Source organism: Oncorhynchus keta, chromosome 4 (genome assembly GCF_023373465.1).
Source record: "Oncorhynchus keta strain PuntledgeMale-10-30-2019 chromosome 4, Oket_V2, whole genome shotgun sequence".
NCBI classification, from domain to species: domain Eukaryota; kingdom Metazoa; phylum Chordata; class Actinopteri; order Salmoniformes; family Salmonidae; genus Oncorhynchus; species Oncorhynchus keta.
Window position 1 is genome coordinate 7,607,296 of NC_068424.1, and position 22,665 is coordinate 7,629,960.

The window sequence follows — 22,665 nt, forward strand, 5'->3', positions numbered from 1 at the left end:
CCCTGTATATAGTATGGTATTAACTGACCCTGTACATAGTATGGTATTAACTGACCCTGTATATAGTATGGTATTAACTGACCCTGTATATAGTATGGTATTAACTGACCCTGTATATAGTATGGTGTTAACTGACCCTGTATATAGTATGGTATTAACTGACCCTGTATATAGTATGGTATTAACTGACCCTGTATATAGTATGGTATTAACTGACCCTGTATATAGTATGGTGTTAACTGACCCTGGTGTTAACTGACCCTGTATATAGTAGGGTATTAACTGACCCTGTATATAGTATGGTATTAACTGACCCTGTATATAGTATGGTATTAACTGACCCTGTATATAGTATGGTATTAACTGACCCTGTATATAGTATGGTATTAACTGACCCTGTATCTGTGACCAACAGATGCATATCTGTATTCCCAGTCATGTGAAATCCATTGATTAGGCCTTAAATCATGTATTTAAATTGACTGATTTCATTATATGAACTATAAGTCAGTAATATCTTTGAAATTGTTGCATGTTGCGTTTATATTTTTGTTCAGTGGAACTAGAAGCGATCAATACAATAGAATGGCCGGCCCTGTTCTTCATTCACAATGATTACATAATTATACATCCTTCGCTTCCCCTCACTCATCAACTCACCCATTCACCTCCTTTCTCCCCATCATACGTTACCTAATTTATCTCATCTGTTGTTATATGTGTGAAATTAGTTTCGGTGTGAGCCAATTATCTGGGTGATTATCCGCTAGGGTCACTGCACTTTCAACTGTCGGGAGAAGAAGAGGCAACCGGGGAAACCGTTCAAAAAATGGCTATAAAATCCAGTACTGTATGTGATATTAAGATTCTAACACTGACAGTGTGTTGTATAGACTTATTTAAGAATAGTCAAGGACGGGGGCATGATAAAACAAATGGCAGATTAATTAATTAAGGAGCAGCCGAAATGTCTTATTTCGCGGTTCTAGTGTTAAAACGACATTTTCTCTACACCCCATGGGGGACAAAAATGTCCAGCATTGCAGGAAACTTTAACTTTAAAGAAAACATGTACTCACCGCAGTCAACAGGGGGGGCCACTAAAATGTTCGTTTTTTTCTCGCATGATGTCATATGCTTGTGCACTAATGTAATCTATTTGCATATGTCCATAAAACGTATTTGCAATTGTAACAGTATACTTTTAAACCGTCCCCTCGCCCATACCCGGGCGCGAACCAGGGACCTTCTGCACACAACGACAACAGTCACCCTCGAAGCATCGTTACCCATCGCTCCACAAAAGCCGCGGCCCTTGCAGAGCAAGTGACATCACCGATTGAAACGCTATTTAGCGCGCACCGCTAACTAAGCTAGCCGTTTCACATCCGTTACACAATGAATGACACATTTTACGAGGCTACTTACAGGACGCTATACACCAGCTGTTCGTTGAACAGTAGGCTACGATGCTTTTGTCATTACAAAACAAGTTAAGCAAGTTGCATACACTAGTATCAGAAGCCCATCCCACCGGGCAATAAACCACAACGCGTCTTTCTCTTTTTTTTTTAGACAGCGCGTTTAAACACTGACAGGCAGGAGGAGCTGGCCAAGACAAGGGAGCGGGTTTCTATTAGAGGTGCATCGCTGCCGACTCGTTTCAGTGGCGCCCAGAGACCCGAGTCACTTTTCACTTCTACCTTCACTGGATTGCGGTTTTCACACGGACCTGTTGGAATATAACACGTTGAAAATGGAAAGGAAAACGTTTTGTATGAGATTGTGTACTGTACTATTTTTTACAAACTGTGTTTCAGGTGAGTCAAAAACTCCACGTGCAATTAAAATATAAAACTAGCCTCTTACAATCCTAAAAGCTGTACACTAGACAAATAGTCCAGACGGGTTTAGCTGACAACATCACGAAAACGATGCACACGCTTCAATGGGGCAGAAGTCCACGTGTCGTTGTGATTTTGGATGTTCAGATAGTTAGGAACAATGAGCATATTTACATGCGCACAGTATCCGGGATAGTAGCTCAAAACCCGCTTAATAGCTAATATCCCGTTTAAGATTTTATTCGGGGTAAACTGTTTACATTCACTGTTTACATTCACATTCACAAGAAGTTAATATCCCGCTCACGAGATTCCCTGTACCATAAATAACGATAATTCCTAATTTAAATTCATATGGGTTACATGGAATAGTTACTGAAATCTGGACAATGACTGTAGGCCTATAATATAATATTAACTCCTACTAAAATGGTACAATAAAGTTTAATTTAGTCTCGGGACGGATAAATATTTTTTTGTTTGTTTACATTTTAGTGATTTAGCAAACGCTCTTTTCCAGAGCAACTTACGATTTCTTTCTTTCAGCATCTCTTGAGGAAATACGAATGTGAGTGTAACGTGTTATCTTTAACACTGTTATGCAAGAAGACAGTATTTCGACCACATCAAATATGCAACTCAAGATGAACTGAAGTCTAATCAGAAACGTGTTTCATAGTTTCTCAACTTTTATTTCCTTAAAACCGGTCAAACTGATGACATTTGGACATTTTGCACAGGACCAATTTTACCAATGTTTTGGAGTTCTTGCATATTTTTCTCCCCGGTCCCTAAATGAAAGAGACAACTTTATCGGGGTAAAATAGATTACTAATGCATTCATTCTATCAATGTAAGACATTATTCGGGTGAGAACTACTTTATTTAATATTCTGGGGGCAACAAGTTATGACAGAAGAGAAGCTGGACAGCGGAGTCAATCACCACCTTCCGGAGACACCTGAAACCCCACCTCTTTAAGGAATACCTAGGATAGGATAAGTAATCCTTCTCACCCCCCCTAAAAGATTTAGATGCACTATTGTAAAGTGACTGTTCCACTGGATGTCATAAGGTGAATGCACCAATTTGTAAGTCGCTCTGGATAAGAGCGTCTGCCAAATTACTTAAATGTAATGTAAATGTAAGCTGCATGTATCAAACCATAGTTGACAAACATTGGCCTAACAAATGTCGGAAATTATAAGCAGAAACGTGTCTAAATTAGGGTCAAGTAACGTTAGGCTACAATGTCCAGTACAGAGTATCAGCAAAAAAATAAAGATTATTATGGAATTATTACGGAGGATTAAAATGCTCAGGTAGCCTACTTTTTGAAGTAATTTCGGACAGAGTCATCACACAACACACATGACATGCGAAACTGAATACTTACGTATTAATAACGGGATATTGGTGTGCATGTAAACGGGTCAGTGACAAGACGCTGTCTTGTGGAGAATCAGGTGTCTCAATTCAGATCGTTTGATCTTGTTCTTGTTCTTGATACCATGTCTTGTTTTGAGGCGTATTGACTGATGTCATGTCTATGCTAATATGTATAAAAAAAAAATCGCTCGCTGGCTAACCAACAACTGTAACAATGTATTTGAGAGACAACAAGTGCTCATTGTGAAAATGTATTTATGTTTTCAATAAACATAGGAGACTAAATATGGTTTACATGTTGTCAACAACCTAAGCCTATCCCGTCTGTTTTGCACACCTGTTGGTTTTGTTGCTAAACAACACACCCGTCTATATGGATAAATCACATACTGCATTTAAAAGCCACAATGTCCTCACTTTTTGTTGGCAACTTCTTGTATCAGGCTTAGTACAGGGAATGTCCCATGTGATGCTCTTATGCAAAGGCACACTGTCCTAATTATTTCACTTTCAATCATTGTCATTGTCTAACATCACATGTAGGTAACTGATATTGTCCTTCATGTAGGTAACTGATATTGTCCTTCATGTAGGTAACTGATCTTGTCCTTCATGTAGGTAACTGATCTTATCCTTCATGTAGGTAACTGATCTTGTCCTTCATGTAGGTAACTGATCTTGTCCTTCATGTAGGTAACTGATCTTATCCTTCATGTAGGTAACTGATCTTGTCCTTCATGTAGGTAACTGATCTTGTCCTTCATGTAGGTAACTGATCTTATCCTTCATGTAGGTAACTGATCTTATCCTTCATGTAGGTAACTGATCTTGTCCTTCATGTAGGTAACTGATCTTATCCTTCATGTAGGTAACTGATCTTATCCTTCATGTAGGTAACTGATCTTGTCCTTCATGTAGGTAACTGATATTGTCCTTCATGTAGGTAACTGATCTTATCCTTCATGTAGGTAACTGATCTTGTTAATCATGTAGGTAACTGATCTTGTTAATCATGTAGGTAACTGATCTTATCCTTCATGTAGGTAACTGATCTTGTCAATCATGTAGGTAACTGATCTTGTTAATCATGTAGGTAACTGATCTTATCCTTCATGTAGGTAACTGATCTTGTCCTTCATGTAGGTAACTGATCTTATCCTTCATGTAGGTAACTGATCTTGTCCTTCATGTAGGTAACTGATCTTATCCTTCATGTAGGTAACTGATCTTATCCTTCATGTAGGTAACTGATCTTATCCTTCATGTAGGTAACTGATCTTGTCCTTCATGTAGGTAACTGATCTTGTCCTTCATGTAGGTAACTGATCTTATCCTTCATGTAGGTAACTGATCTTATCCTTCATGTAGGTAACTGATCTTGTCCTTCATGTAGGTAACTGATCTTGTCCTTCATGTAGGTAACTGATCTTATCCTTCATGTAGGTAACTGATCTTGTTAATCATGTAGGTAACTGATCTTGTTAATCATGTAGGTAACTGATCTTATCCTTCATGTAGGTAACTGATCTTGTCAATCATGTAGGTAACTGATCTTGTCCTTCATGTAGGTAACTGATCTTATCCTTCATGTAGGTAACTGATCTTGTCCTTCATGTAGGTAACTGATCTTATCCTTCATGTAGGTAACTGATCTTGTCCTTCATGTAGGTAACTGATCTTATCCTTCATGTAGGTAACTGATCTTGTCCTTCATGTAGGTAACTGATCTTGTCCTTCATGTAGGTAACTGATCTTGTCCTTCATGTAGGTAACTGATCTTGTCCTTCATGTAGGTAACTGATCTTATCCTTCATGTAGGTAACTGATCTTATCCTTCATGTAGGTAACTGATCTTATCCTTCATGTAGGTAACTGATCTTATCCTTCATGTAGGTAACTGATCTTGTCCTTCATGTAGGTAACTGATCTTATCCTTCATGTAGGTAACTGATCTTATCCTTCATGTAGGTAACTGATATTGTCCTTCATGTATGTAACTGATCTTATCCTTCATGTAGGTAACTGATCTTATCCTTCATGTAGGTAACTGATCTTATCCTTCATGTAGGTAACTGATCTTATCCTTCATGTAGGTAACTGATCTTGTCCTTCATGTAACTGATCTTGTAACATGATCTTCTTGTCCTTCATGTAGGTAACTGATCTTGTTAATCATGTAGGTAACTGATCTTGTCCTTCATAACTGATCTTAGGTAACTGATCTTGTCCTTCATGTAGGTAACTGATCTTGTCCTTCATGTAGGTAACTGATCTTGTTAATCATGTAGGTAACTGATCTTATCCTTCATGTAGGTAACTGATCTTATCCTTCATGGAGGTAACTGATCTTGTCCTTCATGTAGGTAACTGATATTGTCCTTCATGTAGGTAACTGATCTTGTTAATCATGTAGGTAACTGATCTTATCCTTCATGTAGGTAACTGATCTTATCCTTCATGTAGGTAACTGATCTTATCCTTCATGTAGGTAACTATCCCAAGGCACAGAACGTTTCCTGGTGGTCTATCAACTTCAAAACACTGCTTATGTGGGATCCTAAACCTTTCAACTATTCATACACTGTTGAATATTCTGCGTAAGTAAATAATTTACATGCTGACATTACAGTGCTGTGAACTTATAGGAAGACCGAACAATTCCAAAAAATAGTGTATTTAATTTAACTGCCACTTCAATTATTATTAACTAAACATTGAAAAAGCTCCAGTTTCCTACATTTAATTTTTTATTTTTTTTTTACCTTTATTTAACCAGGCAAGTCAGTTAAGAACATATTCTTATTTTCAATGACGGCCTGGGAACAGTGGGTTAACTGCCTGTTCAGGGGCAGAACGACAGATTTGTACCTTGTCAGCTCGGGAGTTTGAACTCGCAACCTTCCGGTTACTAGTCCAACGCTCTAACCACTAGGCTACGCTGCCGCCCCATATCAGGAGCCAAATGCTTTTATTACTTCCTACGGTCAAGAAATGAAATGTCTCCATGAAACAAAAAAAGATGGTGTCTATAATCCCATGGCCTGCACTAATCTATTCTTCCCAGACTCAGTCTCTGACCTTGAAGGGTCAGGTCGATGTGTTGGAGACTCAGTCTCTGAAGGGTCAGGTCGATGTGTTGGAGACTCAGTCTCTGAAGGGTCAGGTCGATGTGTTGGAGACTCAGTCTCTGAAGGGTCAGGTCGATGTGTTGGAGACTCAGTCTCTGAAGGGTCAGGTCGATGTGTTGGAGACTCAGTCTCTGAAGGGTCAGGTCGATGTGTTGGAGACTCAGTCTCTGAAGGGTCAGGTCGATGTGTTGGAGACTCAGTCTCTGAAGGGTCAGGTCGATGTGTTGGAGACTCAGTCTCTGAAGGGTCAGGTCGATGTGTTGGAGACTCAGTCTCTGAAGGGTCAGGTCGATGTGTTGGAGACTCAGTCTCTGAAGGGTCAGGTCGATGTGTTGGAGACTCAGTCTCTGAAGGGTCAGGTCGATGTGTTGGAGACTCAGTCTCTGAAGGTTCAGGTCGATGTGTTGGAGACTCAGTCTCTGAAGGGTCAGGTCGATGTGTTGGAGACTCAGTCTCTGAAGAGTCAGGTCGATGTGTTGGAGACTCAGTCTCTGAAGGGTCAGGTCGATGTGTTGGAGACTCAGTTTCTGAAGAGTCAGGTCGATGTGTTGGAGACTCAGTCTCTGACCTTGAAGGGTCAGGTCAATGTGTTGGAGACTCAGTCTCTGACCTTGAAGAGTCAGGTCGATGTGTTGGAGACTCAGTCTCTGATCTTGAAGAGTCAGGTCGATGTGTTGGAGACTCAGTCTCTGACCTTGAAGAGTCAGGTCGATGTGTTGGAGACTCAGTCTCAGGTTGATGTGTTGGAGACCTCTGAAGGTCAGGTCGATGTGTTGGAGACTCAGTCTCTTGAAGAGTCAGGTTGATGTGTTGGAGACTCAGTCTCTGAAGGGTCAGGTCGATGTGTTGGAGACTCAGTCTCTGACCTTGAAGAGTCAGGTCGATGTGTTGGAGACTCAGTCTCTGAAGGGTCAGGTCGATGTGTTGGAGACTCAGTCTCTGACCTTGAAGAGTCAGGTCGATGTGTTGGAGACTCAGTCTCTGACCTTGAAGGGTCAGGTCGACGTGTTGGAGACTCAGTCTCTGAAGGGTCAGGTCGATGTGTTGGAGACTCAGTCTCTGACCTTGAAGAGTCAGGTCAATGTGTTGGAGACTCAGTCTCTGACCTTGAAGAGTCAGGTCGATGTGTTGGAGACTCAGTCTCTGACCTTGAAGAGTCAGGTCAATGTGTTGGAGATTCAGTCTCTGATCTTGAAGAGTCAGGTCGATGTGTTGGAGACTCAGTCTCTGAAGGGTCAGGTCGATGTGTTGGAGACTCAGTCTCTGAAGTCAGGTCGATGTGTTGGAGACTCAGTCTCTGACCTTGAAGAGTCAGGTCGATGTGTTGGAGACTCAGTCTCTGACCTTGAAGGGTCAGGTCGATGTGTTGGAGACTCAGTCTCTGATCTTGAAGAGTCAGGTCGATGTGTTGGAGACTCAGTCTCTGACCTTGAAGAGTCAGGTCGATGTGTTGGAGACTCAGTCTCTGACCTTGAAGGGTCAGGTCGATGTGTTGGAGACTCAGTCTCTGATCTTGAAGAGTCAGGTCGATGTGTTGGAGACTCAGTCTCTGAAGAGTCAGGTCGATGTATTGGAGACTCAGTCTCTGACCTTGAAGAGTCAGGTCGATGTGTTGGAGACTCAGTCTCTGAAGGGTCAGGTCAATGTGTTGGAGACTCAGTCTCTGACCTTGAAGAGTCAGGTCGATGTGTTGGAGACTCAGTCTCTGACCTTGAAGAGTCAGGTCGATGTGTTGGAGACTCAGTCTCTGATCTTGAAGAGTCAGGTCGATGTGTTGGAGACTCAGTCTCTGAAGAGTCAGGTCGATGTGTTGGAGACTCAGTCTCTGACCTTGAAGAGTCAGGTCGATGTGTTGGAGACTCAGTCTCTGAAGAGTCAGGTCGATGTGTTGGAGACTCGGTCTCTGAAGGGTCAGGTCGATGTGTTGGAGACTCAGTCTCTGACCTTGAAGAGTCAGGTCGATGTGTTGGAGACTCAGTCTCTGACCTTGAAGAGTCAGGTCGATGTGTTGGAGACTCAGTCTCTGACCTTGAAGAGTCAGGTCGATGTGTTGGAGACTCAGTCTCTGAAGAGTCAGGTCGATGTATTGGAGACTCAGTCTCTGACCTTGAAGAGTCAGGTCGATGTGTTGGAGACTCAGTCTCTGAAGGGTCAGGTCAATGTGTTGGAGACTCAGTCTCTGACCTTGAAGAGTCAGGTCGATGTGTTGGAGACTCAGTCTCTGACCTTGAAGAGTCAGGTCGATGTGTTGGAGACTCAGTCTCTGATCTTGAAGAGTCAGGTCGATGTGTTGGAGACTCAGTCTCTGAAGGGTCAGGTCGATGTGTTGGAGACTCAGTCTCTGAAGAGTCAGGTCGATGTGTTGGAGACTCAGTCTCTGACCTTGAAGAGTCAGGTCGATGTGTTGGAGACTCAGTCTCTGAAGAGTCAGGTCGATGTGTTGGAGACTCAGTCTCTGACCTTGAAGAGTCAGGTCGATGTGTTGGAGACTCAGTCTCTGACCTTGAAGGGTCAGGTCGATGTGTTGGAGACTCAGTCTCTGAAGGGTCAGGTCGATGTGTTGGAGACTCATTCTCTGAAGAGTCAGGTCGATGTGTTGGAGAATCAGTCTCTGAAGGGTCAGGTCGATGTGTTGGAGACTCAGTCTCTGAAGAGTCAGGTCGATGTGTTGGAGACTCAGTCTCTGACCTTGAAGAGTGAGGTCGATGTGTTGGAGACTCAGTCTCTGACCTTGAAGGGTCAGGTCGATGTGTTGGAGACTCAGTCTCTGACCTTGAAGGGTCAGGTTGATGTGTTGGAGACTCAGTCTCTGACCTTGAAGGGTCAGGTCGATGTGTTGGAGACTCAGTCTCTGAAGAGTCAGGTCGATGTGTTGGAGACTCAGTCTCTGACCTTGAAGAGTCAGGTCGATGTGTTGGAGACTCAGTCTCTGAAGGGTCAGGTCGATGTGTTGGAGACTCAGTCTCTGAAGAGTCAGGTCGATGTGTTGGAGAATCAGTCTCTGATCTTGAAGAGTCAGGTCGATGTGTTGGAGGGCAGTAGGAGGAAGAAGGAATACTAGTCTCTGTTTAATTGAAGTACATTGTGTGTGACGTGGTGCAATGAGTTCAAGATTATAACTCAAGTTCAAAGATTGCAATTTTGAACTTTTCTTAGTGTTCAACCAAGCATTTAACTGTTAGTTTACACCTGTTGTCTACGAAGCATGTGACAAATACAACCTGATTTGATTTGAGATGTTAATTCAGACCCAATGAATGACCTAATGCAACGAAACAAACGTGTTTGAAGATAACGATAATCATTCCATCTATTTAAGTGTTGGTCAGATAAGAGAGTGGAACCAACAATGTATTCGGACCATGGAGACTGAGTGTGACCTGTCCAACGTTCTGACTGACCTGAAGGCCACATACTCAGCTGACGTCTTCTCAGAACCCCTACACAGAGTGAACTCTGACCTCACAGAGTTCCCCCACACCAGTTCGGAAGGGTTCACCCCTTACCAAGACAGTAGGTACTCCAGCTGTAACAACCACCCTGACACCTGTCATATGGTGACATCCACATGCCAGTGTCAAAATGTTGATTATTCTTTAAAATCACTGGGAAAAGAGGGTTCTTCTATAAATCACTGGGAAAAGAGGGTTCTTCTATAAATCACTGGGAAAAGAAGGTTCTTCTATAAATCACTGGGAAAAGAGGGTTCTTCTATAAATCACTGGGAAAAGAGGGTTCTTCTATAAATCACTGGGAAAAGAGGGTTCTTCTATAAATCACTGGGAAAAGAGGGTTCTTCTATAAATCACTGGGAAAAGAGGGTTCTTCTATAAATCACTGGGAAAAGAGGGTTCTTCTATAAATCACTGGGAAAAGAGGGTTCTTCTATAAATCACTGGGAAAAGAGGGTTCTTCTATAAATCACTGGGAAAAGAGGGTTCTTCTATAAATCACTGGGAAAAGAGGGTTCTTCTATAAATCACTGGGAAAAGAGGGTTCTTCTATAAATCACTGGGATAGTTCAACAGCATGCCAGTGTCACCAAGTGGACGCCAGGTGTGACAAGGAAGCATGTCAACGTCTCGTGGTATTTCCCTTCCAGCTCTTATAGGCAGACCTGAGTTCAAGATTGAGGTGAGCAAAGATAAGAGGAAGATCACCCTGTATGTGGAAGACCCTCCCATAGCCCTGTTCAACGAGCAGAACAAACTAAAGACCATGCGGGATGTCTTCGCTGATGAGCTACAGTACAAAGTCACCTTTGGGAAAGCAACGAGCACGGGCAAGGTAAGCTCAAAAGGGAGGACAGACCTACACTAGAGTAATATTTACAGTTCCTCAGAGTACTCTAGGGCCTGGGGCTAGAGTACTCTAGGGCCTACACTAGAGTAATATTTACAGTTCCTCAGAGTACTCTAGGGCCTGGGGCTAGAGTACTCTAGGGCCTACACTAGAGTAATATTTACAGCCTACACTAGGGCCTGGGGCCAGTAATATTTACAGTTCCTCAGAGTACTCTAGGGCCTGGGGCTAGAGTACTCTAGGGCCTACACTAGAGGTTCCTCAGAGTACTCTAGGGCCTAGAGTACTCTAGGGCCTACACTAGAGTAATATTTACAGTTCCTCAGAGTACTCTAGGGCCTGGGGCTAGAGTACTCTAGGGCCTACACTAGAGTAATATTTACAGTTCCTCAGAGTACTCTAGGGCCTGGGGCTAGAGTACTCTAGGGCCTACACTAGAGTAATATTTACAGTTCCTCAGAGTACTCTAGGGCCTGGGGCTAGAATACTCTAGGGCCTACACTAGAGTAATATTTACAGTTCCTCAGAATACTCTAGGGCCTGGGGCTGAACCCAGTGAGATAGAGGACATTTCTCAATGGTGTAGGAGGAGCAAGTCAAGGAATATAATTAAATAAACTGCAGTGGATGATATGAGTTTGGCCTACAACGTAAATTTACTTCTCAGAGTACTCTAGGCCTATTGCCTACACTAGAAGTACTCTCCTGGGGCTAGAGTACTCTAGGGCCTACACTAGAGTAATATTTACAGTTCCTGGGAATACTCTCCCATGTGTGTATTAATACACTAGTATTTTAATGACGTTACTCACAGTATTGGGCAAGTAATACTTGAACTACAGAAGAAGACATAATTACAAGCCCTTCTTTTGTAATCTAGTCCCTCTAGAAAACCAAGATGTCTACACAGAGTGAGATACAGTTCCTCAGAGTACAGGGCCTGGGACATAGATCCTAGGGTGAGCTACTGTTTCAGTTCCAGAGTACTCTAGGGCCTCCCCGCAGCACAGACAAACAGCTGGGAGAGCTCAGTCAAACACAGTGTTCACCGGGTGCTAGATAAGTCCTTCCTTGAAGAGTAATATTTACAGTGCTCAGGTACTATCGGGGCTAAGTACTCTAGGGATCACATGCTAAGTAATATAACGGATGCTCTTACAGTCACTCACAGGGCCTGGGGCTGAATACTCTAGGGCCTACACTGAGTACTCTAGTACTCTAGGGCCTTAGGGAGAGTACTCTAGGCCTACACTAGAGTAATATTTGGACAGTTCCTCTGAAATGGAATGATACCATTCCACTTAGAACCGCTCCAGTCCTGGGGCTCCCCAGAACCTCAGTGAGATCACTGGACATTTCTCAATCTGTTAGGAGGGCATGTCAAGGAATATAATTAAATAAACTGCAGTGGATGATATGAGTTTGGCTAACGTGAAACTTCTGATTATATTGCAATGGGAATTCTCTCCCATGTGTGTGATTAATATATAGTATTTTAATGACGTTACAACAGTATTGAACAAGTAATAGAAATTGAACTACAGAAGAAGACATAATTACAAGCCCTTCTTTTTGTAATCGTCCCTCTAGAAAACCAAGATGTCTGCCAGCAGTGAGATAGAGCTAGACAGGAGGGACATAGATCCTGGGGTGAGCTACTGTTTCAACGTCCAGGCCTACATCCCCTCCCGCAGCACAGACAAACAGCTGGGAGAGCTCAGTCAAACACAGTGTTCACCGGGTGCCAATAAGTCCTTCTTTGAAGGTAAGGATACTAGCAATGCCAAGGTTATCGGTTCAAGTCCCACAGGGATCACATGCTAATAATATAACGGATGCTGTCACTCACAGGTGGCTGACGAGGGTTTTAGGTGGCTCATAATAATGTTTGTGAGGGTTTTATGGAATGATACCATTCCACTCACTCTGAGTCATTTTAGGTGTCCTCCCCATCAATACCACCTCCTGTGCTGTTACTGTATCATTACTCATCTGTTAGGGCACGTTACTGCATTCATTAACGAAATCTGTGAGTGATGAGAAGAGGGTTTTCGGTGCTTATCATTTACTCACTGTGAGTGATGAGGAGAAGAGGGTTTTCGGTGCTTATCATTACTCACTGTGAGGGTTTTAGGTGCTTATCAATACTCACTGTGAGGGTTTTAGGTGCTTATCATTACTCACTGTGAGGGTTTTAGGTGCTTATCATTACTCACTGTGAGGGTTTTAGGTGCTTATCATTACTCACTGTGAGGGTTTTAGGTGCTTATCAATACTCACTGTGAGGGTTTTAGGTGCTTATCATTACTCACTGTGAGGGTTTTAGGTGCTTATCATTACTCACTGTGAGGGTTTTAGGTGCTTATCATTACTCACTGTGAGGGTTTTAGGTGCTTATCATTACTCACTGTGAGGGTTTTAGGTGCTTATCATTACTCACTGTGAGGGTTTTAGGTGCTTATCAATACTCACTGTGAGGGTTTTAGGTGCTTATCATTACTCACTGTGAGGGTTTTAGGTGCTTATCATTACTCACTGTGAGGGTTTTAGGTGCTTATCATTACTCACTGTGAGGGTTTTAGGTGCTTATCAATACTCACTGTGAGGGTTTTAGGTGCTTATCATGTGTCATAGTGGGTCGATGTGTATGGGATGCAAAGGGTGAAATAAATATTATTGACTCATGTGAAGTGCAACACTGCAAAAATTCCTGTGTGTGTGTTTGTGTGCGTGCGCTCGTGTGTGCGCTCATGTGTGTGTGTGTGCGTGCGTTCGTGTGTGAGTGTGCGTGTGCGTGTGCTCGTGTGTGTGTGTGTGTGCGTGCGCTCGTGTGTGCGTGCGCTCGTGTGTGTTTGTGTGTGTGTGTGTGCGCTCGTGTGTGTTTGTGTGCATGCGATCGTTTGTGTGTGCGTGCGCTCGTGTGTGTGTGTATATGTGAATCATCATGCAGCCCAATAACAGTCCACCATCCCGTTTCCTCTCCAGAGTTTGGAATCGGTGTGATCGCTGGGCTCCTCCTCCTCGTCATTACGGTCATAGTAGTGGCTATCGTAGTCACAGTGGTGTGCTGCCAACGCACAAGGAAAGCCAACACAAGTAGGAAAGAAGGAGTGCCACTAAGAAGTGTGTAAAAAAATGTATCGTCGACACACAATTGGGAACACAATGTACAGCTAAACTGGACTTTGCAATGGAGGCTGCAGGTCAACATTCTTCTGTGGAGTCGCACAGTGAATATGTTACACATAACTGTACTGTAGAGTTTTTTCTGTGCAAACACTGCAAATATTTTCCTTTTTATTTGTTGAAGTGACACTTCTACTGCTGTGAATATTAGCTTTCAGAAACACTACCAATACCACTACCACTACCAACGTGTTTTATATATATATTTTTAAACTTGATATCGTCTTTGGGAAAATATATTTTGATTTTGGGAGACGGCTGAAAAATAAATGATCTGGGAAATGATGATTAGTAGGATATATCATTTTTTTACGAAGATCCCTAATGTATTATGTGTAGTCATTCTGGAAGTACTATTTGTTCATTTGGTTATTTGAAGATATATTTATGTTGTAGAGCAGGGATCAACAACTACATTCAGCCGCAGGGCTGATTTTCTTCTTGAGCGGATGGTCGGGGGGCCCGGAACATCATTACAAATCATTTGTAGACTGTAAATTGACCACAAGAAGCCCAAACAGGAAGTCAGTTCAAATCTTCACTACATTTGTATAAGATCACGTTTGTCTCCATTATATGCGTGGGAAGACTTCTTCAAATTAAAATCACTAGGAGGCTGATTTCCTGGTGTTTTTACAGTCTATTGTGTGCACAAAATAAAAAATTAAAAAAAATGGTTATTTTGCTCAGAAAAAACACCCGCAGGCCAAATTCAGCCCGCGTGCCGCCAGTTGAGGACCCCTGGTTCAGAGGTTTGAGTGATCAGTAAATAGTATTGTCTTGAGATTTAATATATATGTATACCGAAACAGTTAGGCAAATACGTAAGAGTAAAAGCCATAAATAATACACTATGGTCAAATTCATATGCAATGTATGCAATGTAGGTCAAGTCTCCAAAATTGCAAACAGGTAGTATGCTTGGGAAAAGGGTACATCCCGATGGTCATTGTAAAACATTGCATTTTACTTCCAAATGACCTTGAACACTCCATTTAGATAGCTCACTCGTTTACATTTGAAGTTTCCTCATCTGTCTGTGTTTTACTTCAATAAATTAAACTATATAACATGAAAGGACTGATTGCTACATTCATTTCAAGATGTCAGGCTTGAAAATACGTTCAACCATTTTGGTACCCAAAACCAGACGCAACTGGTTTCCAAGTGGCCAAGAGACGTCATGTGATCTCTTACTGCCATCTAGGGGACAAACTGAGTATCAGACGGGGGAATATATACATTTCAATCAATGGATAGATAGAGACTTCAGCTTGGCAAGTTGCAAAAACAGCTGCGCCTTTAAAATGGCTGTGATCCAATGGGTATTCGTGTAGAGGGCCACCATCAGGTCAAATATCTAATAATAAAACAAACGTGGCATCCTTTTACAACGTATTTTATTTTAAACTTTAAAATCTCTTATGCACCAACATGGGGACAATTGGGGGACAATTGGGGGACAATTGGGGGACAATTGTGAGACAATTGGGGGACAATTGGGGGAACATTTGGGAGACAATTGGGGGAACATTTGGGAGACAATTGGGGGGACAATTGGGAGACAATTGGGGGACCCCCCCCACCCCTCTCACACACTCCCTGAAAAAAATGAATTAATACAAATATGAATTTCAGTTGTTTTGTCCTGCTGTACCACAGGCTCTGTTGGTGTCCCCGTTTCTGACACCTTTATCAGTTCCTACCTTTCTAACAGTACTACGCATGTGTTTGTTGGACTTACAGTTCTGTAACTGAAATGCACTTGAAATAAACGTAGTATACAATATTATGCCTGGTTTGGTCAACGATGTCAAAGTTTAAGAGGTTAAAAACAGACAGCATATTAGACTTATAGCAGTTCATTGTTGACTATCTGATGATGCCTGTGTGTGTGTGTGTGTGTGTGTGTGTGTGTGTGTGTGTGTGTGTGTGTGTGTGTGTGTGTGTGTGTGTGTGTGTGTGTGTGTGTGTGTGTGTGTGTGTGTGTGTGTGTGTGTGTGTGTGTGTGTGTGTGTGTGTGTGTGTGTGTGTGTGTGTGTGTGTGTGTGTGTGTGTGTGTGTGTGTGTGTGTCAGACCTTGCGTTTTGGCATTGCTGTTTGGTAAACACATTTCCCATCAGTCTGAATGTAGCTGATGGTCATACTGTTCTCTGTGACTACAAAGTAAGCGAATCCTCCGGACGTAAGGTTGACGGCGTTGGAGAACCGTTGCCACGACGACGGGAAGGTCTTGACGTGTTTGGTGGACAGGTCTACAAAGTTCCCGCTCCCGCTGACCACGTAGGCACTCCCATCACCCTCTCTGATAAACTGGTGAGAGTATAGAGAGTCAGGTCAACGTCAGTTGTTCCAAATAAGTGACTGTAAAATGGGAACATTTGTCTTTCAAAACTTATCACTTCAAAAACTGCCACTTAGTTATTGTATGTATATGTATGGTCATAATGTGTAGAAGAACCACCTGTATGCTGTGATCATGGCCACTCAGGTAGACTGTGACATTATACTTCTTCAGCAGAGGCCGTAGTCTACGCACGATACACTTTGTAGGGCCGTGATGACCAATGGAAAACACAGGATAGTGACCAGCCACCACAAGGAACTCTGACCTGGGAGAGAATGACAGATAAAAGACTGTGTTAGCCACCTGAGCTAAAGCAGAGGTATTATCTTCTGGAAGCTAGCACAAGTCTTCATGTGTCAGGAAAGGTTACTCATTATATGCGTGTTGTTCAACAAACCCAACTCTTGTTACAGGAGTTTTCTATTCCACATTCAGTAACAGTTGAGGAATGTGTGTGTAGCAGTGTGAAGGTATTTCTTGATTCAAATAGTGATGAGAGTGGAGGAGTCTAAAAGAGGGGTGTGGTCAGTCAGGGATCTCTAAAAGAGGGGTGTGGTCAGTCAGGGATCTCTAAAAGAGGGGTGTGGTCAGTCAGGGATCTCTAAAAGAGGGGTGTGGCCAGTCAGGGATCTCTAAAAGAGGGGTGTGGCCAGTCAGGGATCTCTAAAAGAGGGGTGTGGCCAGTCAGTGATCTCTAAAAGAGGGGTGTGGCCAGTCAGGGATCTCTAAAAGAGGGGTGTGGCCAGTCAGGGATCTCTAAAAGAGGGGCGCGGCCAGTCAGGAATCTCTAAAAGAGGGGTGTGGCCAGTCAGGGATCTCTTCATGGTTCGAAATCTTCACATTCTTTTCTCAAGGCTCAAACGACAACTTATTAAATCAAATACTTTTATTTTCCTTCACCTTGAAAAACATTTAATCCATCCAAGCCATTATTTACTCACAGAACAAGTTGTCTGCTGTTTCACCGATGTGCTTGAACCGTGCATACTTAATGAGAGGCTGTGTTTGACCTGTTGCCTTTCAGGGCCAGTTTCTCAAACCCAGATGAAGCATAGTCCTAGACTATCTATGCTTAATCTGGTTCCAGGAAACTGAACCATATGGACCTTACTTGCTGTTTGCCAGTCTGGAGTTGATCCAGTCCAACTGCTTGGCAGAAGCCCCCAGGTCTTCCTCTCCTTTGGGCTGGGTCCCCTCATAGGTGTTCCCACATAGCACCACTGTGTCAATCATCAGGATGGTCACTGACACGTTACTCTGGGGAACCTTGAACTGGAGCTCATAGTACAACTCTGGGAACCTCCTGAGGCAACAAGAGGGGAGAACAACACAGAATGTCCTGTTTTGTGTGGCTCAGTTGGTAAGAGAGTGTCGCTAGCAAACAACAAGAAGGTTGTGGGTTGAATTCCCAACAGGGATCACATACTCTAAATGTATACACTATTTGAATGAAAGCATCTGCAAATTGGCATGTGAATGTTGTTTTCAGGATGCGTGGCGTTAATGGTTTAAAACACACAGTTTATTAAAGATCTTTACTTAAGCTGCTCACCATCTCTTCGATCTGCTCGAGTAAGCGATCTGAGCGGAGACGTTGTTAATGTGGTCATGGTTCCCTGCCACCAAGTACCAAGGGATGTCAACCAGCGACGAATGGGAGAAGACAGCCTCAAAGGTACACTGCAGGAGAAATAAAAAAGACCAAAAAAATAGATAATTACCAACCCAGGAAAATGACTGAAGGATGAAAAACTAGAGTGATATGATATATAACAGATATATATATAACATATCAATAGTCATGTTATAATGAATACAATTTCTGTGTGCTGCAACACTAATACAATCTGAATGCTCTGAGGAAATAGTTGATGTACAATATTTTACCACAAGAGGGCATGACGCTTCAATTTATTTCAGGGGGAAAAAAAAGGAGAATCAAGTGCTCTAGGAGTGAGAAAAGAAAGTGTCCTCTTCGCTATACAAGAACACGGCTCCGTCTTGTCAGTTTGTGTTACGTCACAGTGCTCTTCAACTAACAAGAGGATTCACTACAGACCCTGGTTTCGATTCCGGGCTGTATCACAACCGGCCGTGATTGGGAGTCCCATAGGGCGGCATACAATTGGCCCAGCGTTGTCCGGGTTAGGGTTTGGCCGGGGTAAGCCATCATTGTAAATAAGAATTTGTTCTTAACTGACTTGCCAAGTTAATAAAAGGTCACATTTTTTTAAAATAGTTTTTAAAACACATTCTCTCTCTCACAAAGTTGGCTAGCTGCTTAGAAACAGGGAACAACTGTGACACAACACTTCTTATCGCAATGCATATTTCACAATCTGTTACACAGAATGGAGCATTAGATATTTCGTTTGCTCTCTTGCCATTTTCAAAGACCTTCCGTATGTCTGTTGTATGTGTGTTCCGTGTTAACATTCTTCACAATGCCACACACGACAGATAGGCTAGATATGTGGAGATGTTAAGTTACAATCTAACTGCCTATGGTAACTCACAACAGTTGATGAGTTTTTCATCACAATAATGTTTGCTGTCGTGTGGCGTTTCAACCCAAGCCTATGGCTGCGTTTACACAGGTCGAACATTTCAGATTTTTTATTTTTTTTTGCCAATAATTGGTATTTTGAAGAAACAGATCAGATCTGGGCTGCCTGTGTAAACGCAGCCTATGTGTTTGCAGTGTGAACAGTGCTGCAGAGCGACTGTATTGCGAACTGTAGTGTGAAGTGACCTTGAAGCGGTGATCATTCACGTCCTTCACTCCTTTGTAGTAGAAATGATCTCCCAGACTGAGGACAAAGTCCAATCCCAGAGTTTGTGCCGTCCGGGCGAGCTCTGCAGCGATGGCCTGCTCGTGAGGGGTGTAGTAGGGAAATAACGGGATGCCTCCCCAGTCCCCCAGCCCAACAAACCGCAGCGATGCTAAAGGACAGGTGACACATACAGTGGGGAGAACAAGTATTTGATACACTGCCGATTTTGCAGGTTTTCCTACTTACAAAGCATGTAGAGGTCTGTAGTTTTTTAATCATAGGTACACTTCAACTGTGAGAGACGGAATCTAAAACGAAAATCACATTGAATGATTTTTAAGTAATTAATTTGCATTTTATTGCATGACATAAGTATTTGATCACCTACCAACCAGTAAGAATTCCAGCTCTCACAGACCTGTTAGTTTTTCTTTAAGAAGCCCCCCTGTATACACAGCAGACCAAAATCTCATTCTTATTTTATTTCCTATTTCATACCATCTCATGTGCTCGAACCAAAGACACTCTTTGGTATAATTACATTACAGTCTGAATATAAATGGATATTAGGAAACAACCACGCAGTAATTTAAGTAATGAAGTTGATTTGGTAGATCTGGTAGATAGAAGTGTACCTTGTTCCAGTGGCTGGCAGCGTGGCCAGAATGCCAAGCACAGCATTAGCAGCAGATGATACATTCCACCAGTATGGAGAGGTGCAGACCTACCAAACAAAGACAATGATCGATTTAGCAGTTTTCCCAAAGTGTCACACGCTGGAAACAGAAAAACGAAATGCTTATGGTTCTTCTTTTAGAACTGTTTATAAAGAGGAAGCAGTATTGTGGTTTCAGAATAACTTCCTGCATTGAGCAATCTGAGAAGAAAAGACTCAGAACAACAGCTGATTGGCTAAGCAATGTCTATCTTCTCTGCAAACAGGAACTTTGAGTTACCTTTAAAAATAGATGCGATCACACTAGAAACCAATGCCGATCAGTCTATACAATCAATTTAATTGATCAAACTAGCTTACAATGGGGGTGTATAAGATTGCAATAGTATATTTGGAATGTAAATAAATGAGCTACATACAAGATATCAGCATAGGTTGGAAAAGCATTCCAGGTGTAGCTGGTTGAGAGAATGCCAAGAGTGTGCAAAGCTGTCATCAAGGCAAAGGGTGGCTACTTTCAAGAATAAAAAATAGAACATATATTTCAATTTATTTAACACTATTTTGGTTACTATATGATTCCATATGCATTATTTCATAGTTTTGATGCCTTCACTATTATTCTACAATGTAGAAAATAGTAAAAAATAAAGGAAAACCCTGGAATGAGTAGGTGTGTCCAAACCTTCGACAGGTACTGTACGGTATATGAATACAATTACATGAAAACAAGACATTTAGCACATAAATAAATAAAACACAGAACTTTGGCAACACCTGACTTAATCTATAGCCTGGCTATAAAGGTTCACTCAGTATGTCTCTTGATCTAATGATTTTGATGGGAAAGAATGGTCAGGCCACATCATGTGTGTACTTTAGTTCTACGCCCCAAAAGCCTGTAGTTGGATATCAATGACCTTTCACCCAGTAAGACCGAGAAAGGGCGTGTTCAAGGCGCAAAAAAAAAAAAAAAAAAATTACGACTCAGGTTACTTTTTTTTTATGACTCTGAGCCAAGGTTCAGATTTGGAATTGGAAAAGTCCTTAGCTACATTAAGCCCCTGTATGAAACATATCTATGAGCTACTCAAGTGTCCTCATGAAGCAAAATCTAAATCTATGAAGGATAACAGATAAAGTCTATGGAGTTAATTCAGAACGATGACATGTCACAGAGGACAGAACACAGGTATTGTTTGAAGAGGTGCATTTTTAACCTTTACCCTTCAGGGATGAGTCATCCTCAATACCCAATCATTATTCAGGGAGGAGTCATCCTCAATATCTAATCATTATTCAGGGAGGAGTCATCCTCAATATCTAATCATTATTCAGGGAGGAGTCATCCTCAATACCCAATCATTATTCAGGGAGGAGTCATCCTCAAGATCTAATCATTATTCAGGGAGGAGTCATGCTAAGTATCCAATCATTATTCAGGGAGCGTCATGCTCAATATCCAATCATTCTTCAGGGAGGTGTGTTTCTGTCCTCCCATCATGTGTCCCAAGCTCAGGGTTCAATTACAACTAGCTATACTTACCACAGTGCCATCTACCTACCAGTGTTACCTACCTACAGTTGAAGTCAGAAGTTTACATACACCATATCCAAAAACATTTAAACTCAGTTTTTCACAATTCCTGACATTTAATCCTAGTAAAAATTCCCTGTTTTAGGTCAGTTATGTGAAATGTCAGAATAATAGTAGAGAGAATGATTTATTTCAGCTTTTATTTCTTTCATCACATTCCCAGTGGGTCAGAAGTTTACATACCCTCAATTAGTATTTGGCAGCATTGCCTATAAACTGTTTAACTTGGGTCAAACGTGTCAGGTAGCCTTCCACAAGCCTCCCACAATAAATTGGGTGACTGTCCCATTCCTCCTGACAGCGCTGCTGTAACTGAGTCAGGTTTGTAGGCCTCCTGACAGAGCTGCTGTAACTGAGTCAGGTTTGTAGGCCTCCTGACAGAGCTGCTGTAACTGAGTCAGGTTTGTAGGCCTCCTGACAGAGCTGCTGTAACTGAGTCAGGTTTGTAGGCCTCCTGACAGAGCTGCTGTAACTGAGTCAGGTTTGTAGGCCTCCTGACAGAGCTGCTGTAACTGAGTCAGGTTTGTAGGCCTCCTTGCTCACACACCCTTTTTCAGTTCTGCCCACACATTTTCCTACCTCATGATGCCATCTATTTTGTGAAGTGTACCAGTACCTCATGCAGCAAAGCACCCCCACAACATGGTGCTGCCACCCCCGTGCTTCACTGTTGGGATGGTGTTCTTCGGCTTGCAAGCCTCCCCCCTTTTCCTCCAAACATAACAATGGTCATCATGGCATAACAGTTCTATTTTTGTTTCATCAGACCAGAGGACATTCCTCCAAAAAGTACGATCCTGTCCCCATGTGCAGTTGCAAACTGTAGTCTGGCTTGTTTATTGCAGTTTTAGAGCAGTGGTTTTCTGCTTGCTGAGTGGCCTTTCAGGTTATGTCGATATAGGACTCGTTTGACTGTGGATATAGATAAATTTGTACCTGTTTCCTCCAGCATCTTCACAAGGTCCTTTGCTGTTGTTCTGGGATTGATTTGCACTTTTCGCACCAAAGTACATTCATCTCCAGGAGACAGAACCTTCCTGAGCAGTATGACAGTTGCGTGGTCCCATGGTGTTCATACGTGCGTACTATTGGTTGTACAGATGAACGTGGTACCATCAGGCGTTTGGAAATTCCTCCCAAGGATGAACCAGACTTGTGCTCTACAATTTTTTTCTGAGGTCCTGGCTGATTTCTTTTGATTTTCCCATGATGTCAAGCAAAGAGGCACTGAGCTTGATGGTAGGCCTTGAAATACATCCACAGGTACACCTCCAATTGACGCAAATTATGTCAATTATCACAAGTTTCTAAAGCCATGACAATTTTCTGGAATTTTCCAAGCTGTTTAATAAAGGCACAGTCAACTTAGTGTATGTAAACATCTGACCCACTGGAATTGTAATAGTGAAATAAACTGTCTGT

General features: G+C 42.3%; 2 protein-coding genes and 1 long non-coding RNA gene across 3 annotated transcripts; 2 read left to right on the forward strand and 1 right to left on the reverse strand.

Moving 5' to 3' along the window:
• Window positions 1-1,103: 1,103 nt before the first annotated feature.
• Window positions 1,104-5,536, forward strand: LOC127916683 (uncharacterized). The gene is made up of 4 exons (XR_008095533.1): window positions 1,104-1,820; window positions 4,102-4,701; window positions 4,902-5,301; window positions 5,447-5,536. It is a non-coding gene; the product is annotated as an uncharacterized LOC127916683 (long non-coding RNA).
• Window positions 5,537-5,849: 313 nt separating this feature from the next.
• LOC127916427 (uro-adherence factor A-like) lies at window positions 5,850-9,422 on the forward strand. The gene is made up of 4 exons (XM_052498235.1): window positions 5,850-6,720; window positions 6,829-6,864; window positions 7,241-7,318; window positions 7,719-9,422. The coding sequence occupies exons 1-4, from the start codon at window positions 6,238-6,240 to the stop codon at window positions 9,420-9,422; spliced, it is 2,301 nt and encodes a 766-aa protein (XP_052354195.1). The 5' UTR covers window positions 5,850-6,237.
• Window positions 9,423-14,525: 5,103 nt separating this feature from the next.
• On the reverse strand, window positions 14,526-20,384 carry LOC118373502 (tartrate-resistant acid phosphatase type 5-like). The gene is made up of 6 exons (XM_035759638.2): window positions 19,606-20,384; window positions 18,949-19,139; window positions 17,749-17,876; window positions 17,308-17,499; window positions 16,314-16,461; window positions 14,526-16,162 (listed from the first exon to the last, which is right to left on the reverse strand). Exons 1-6 carry the CDS (start codon window positions 19,667-19,669, stop codon window positions 15,923-15,925), a joined length of 963 nt encoding a protein of 320 aa, XP_035615531.2. The 5' UTR covers window positions 19,670-20,384; the 3' UTR covers window positions 14,526-15,922.
• Window positions 20,385-22,665: the final 2,281 nt, after the last annotated feature.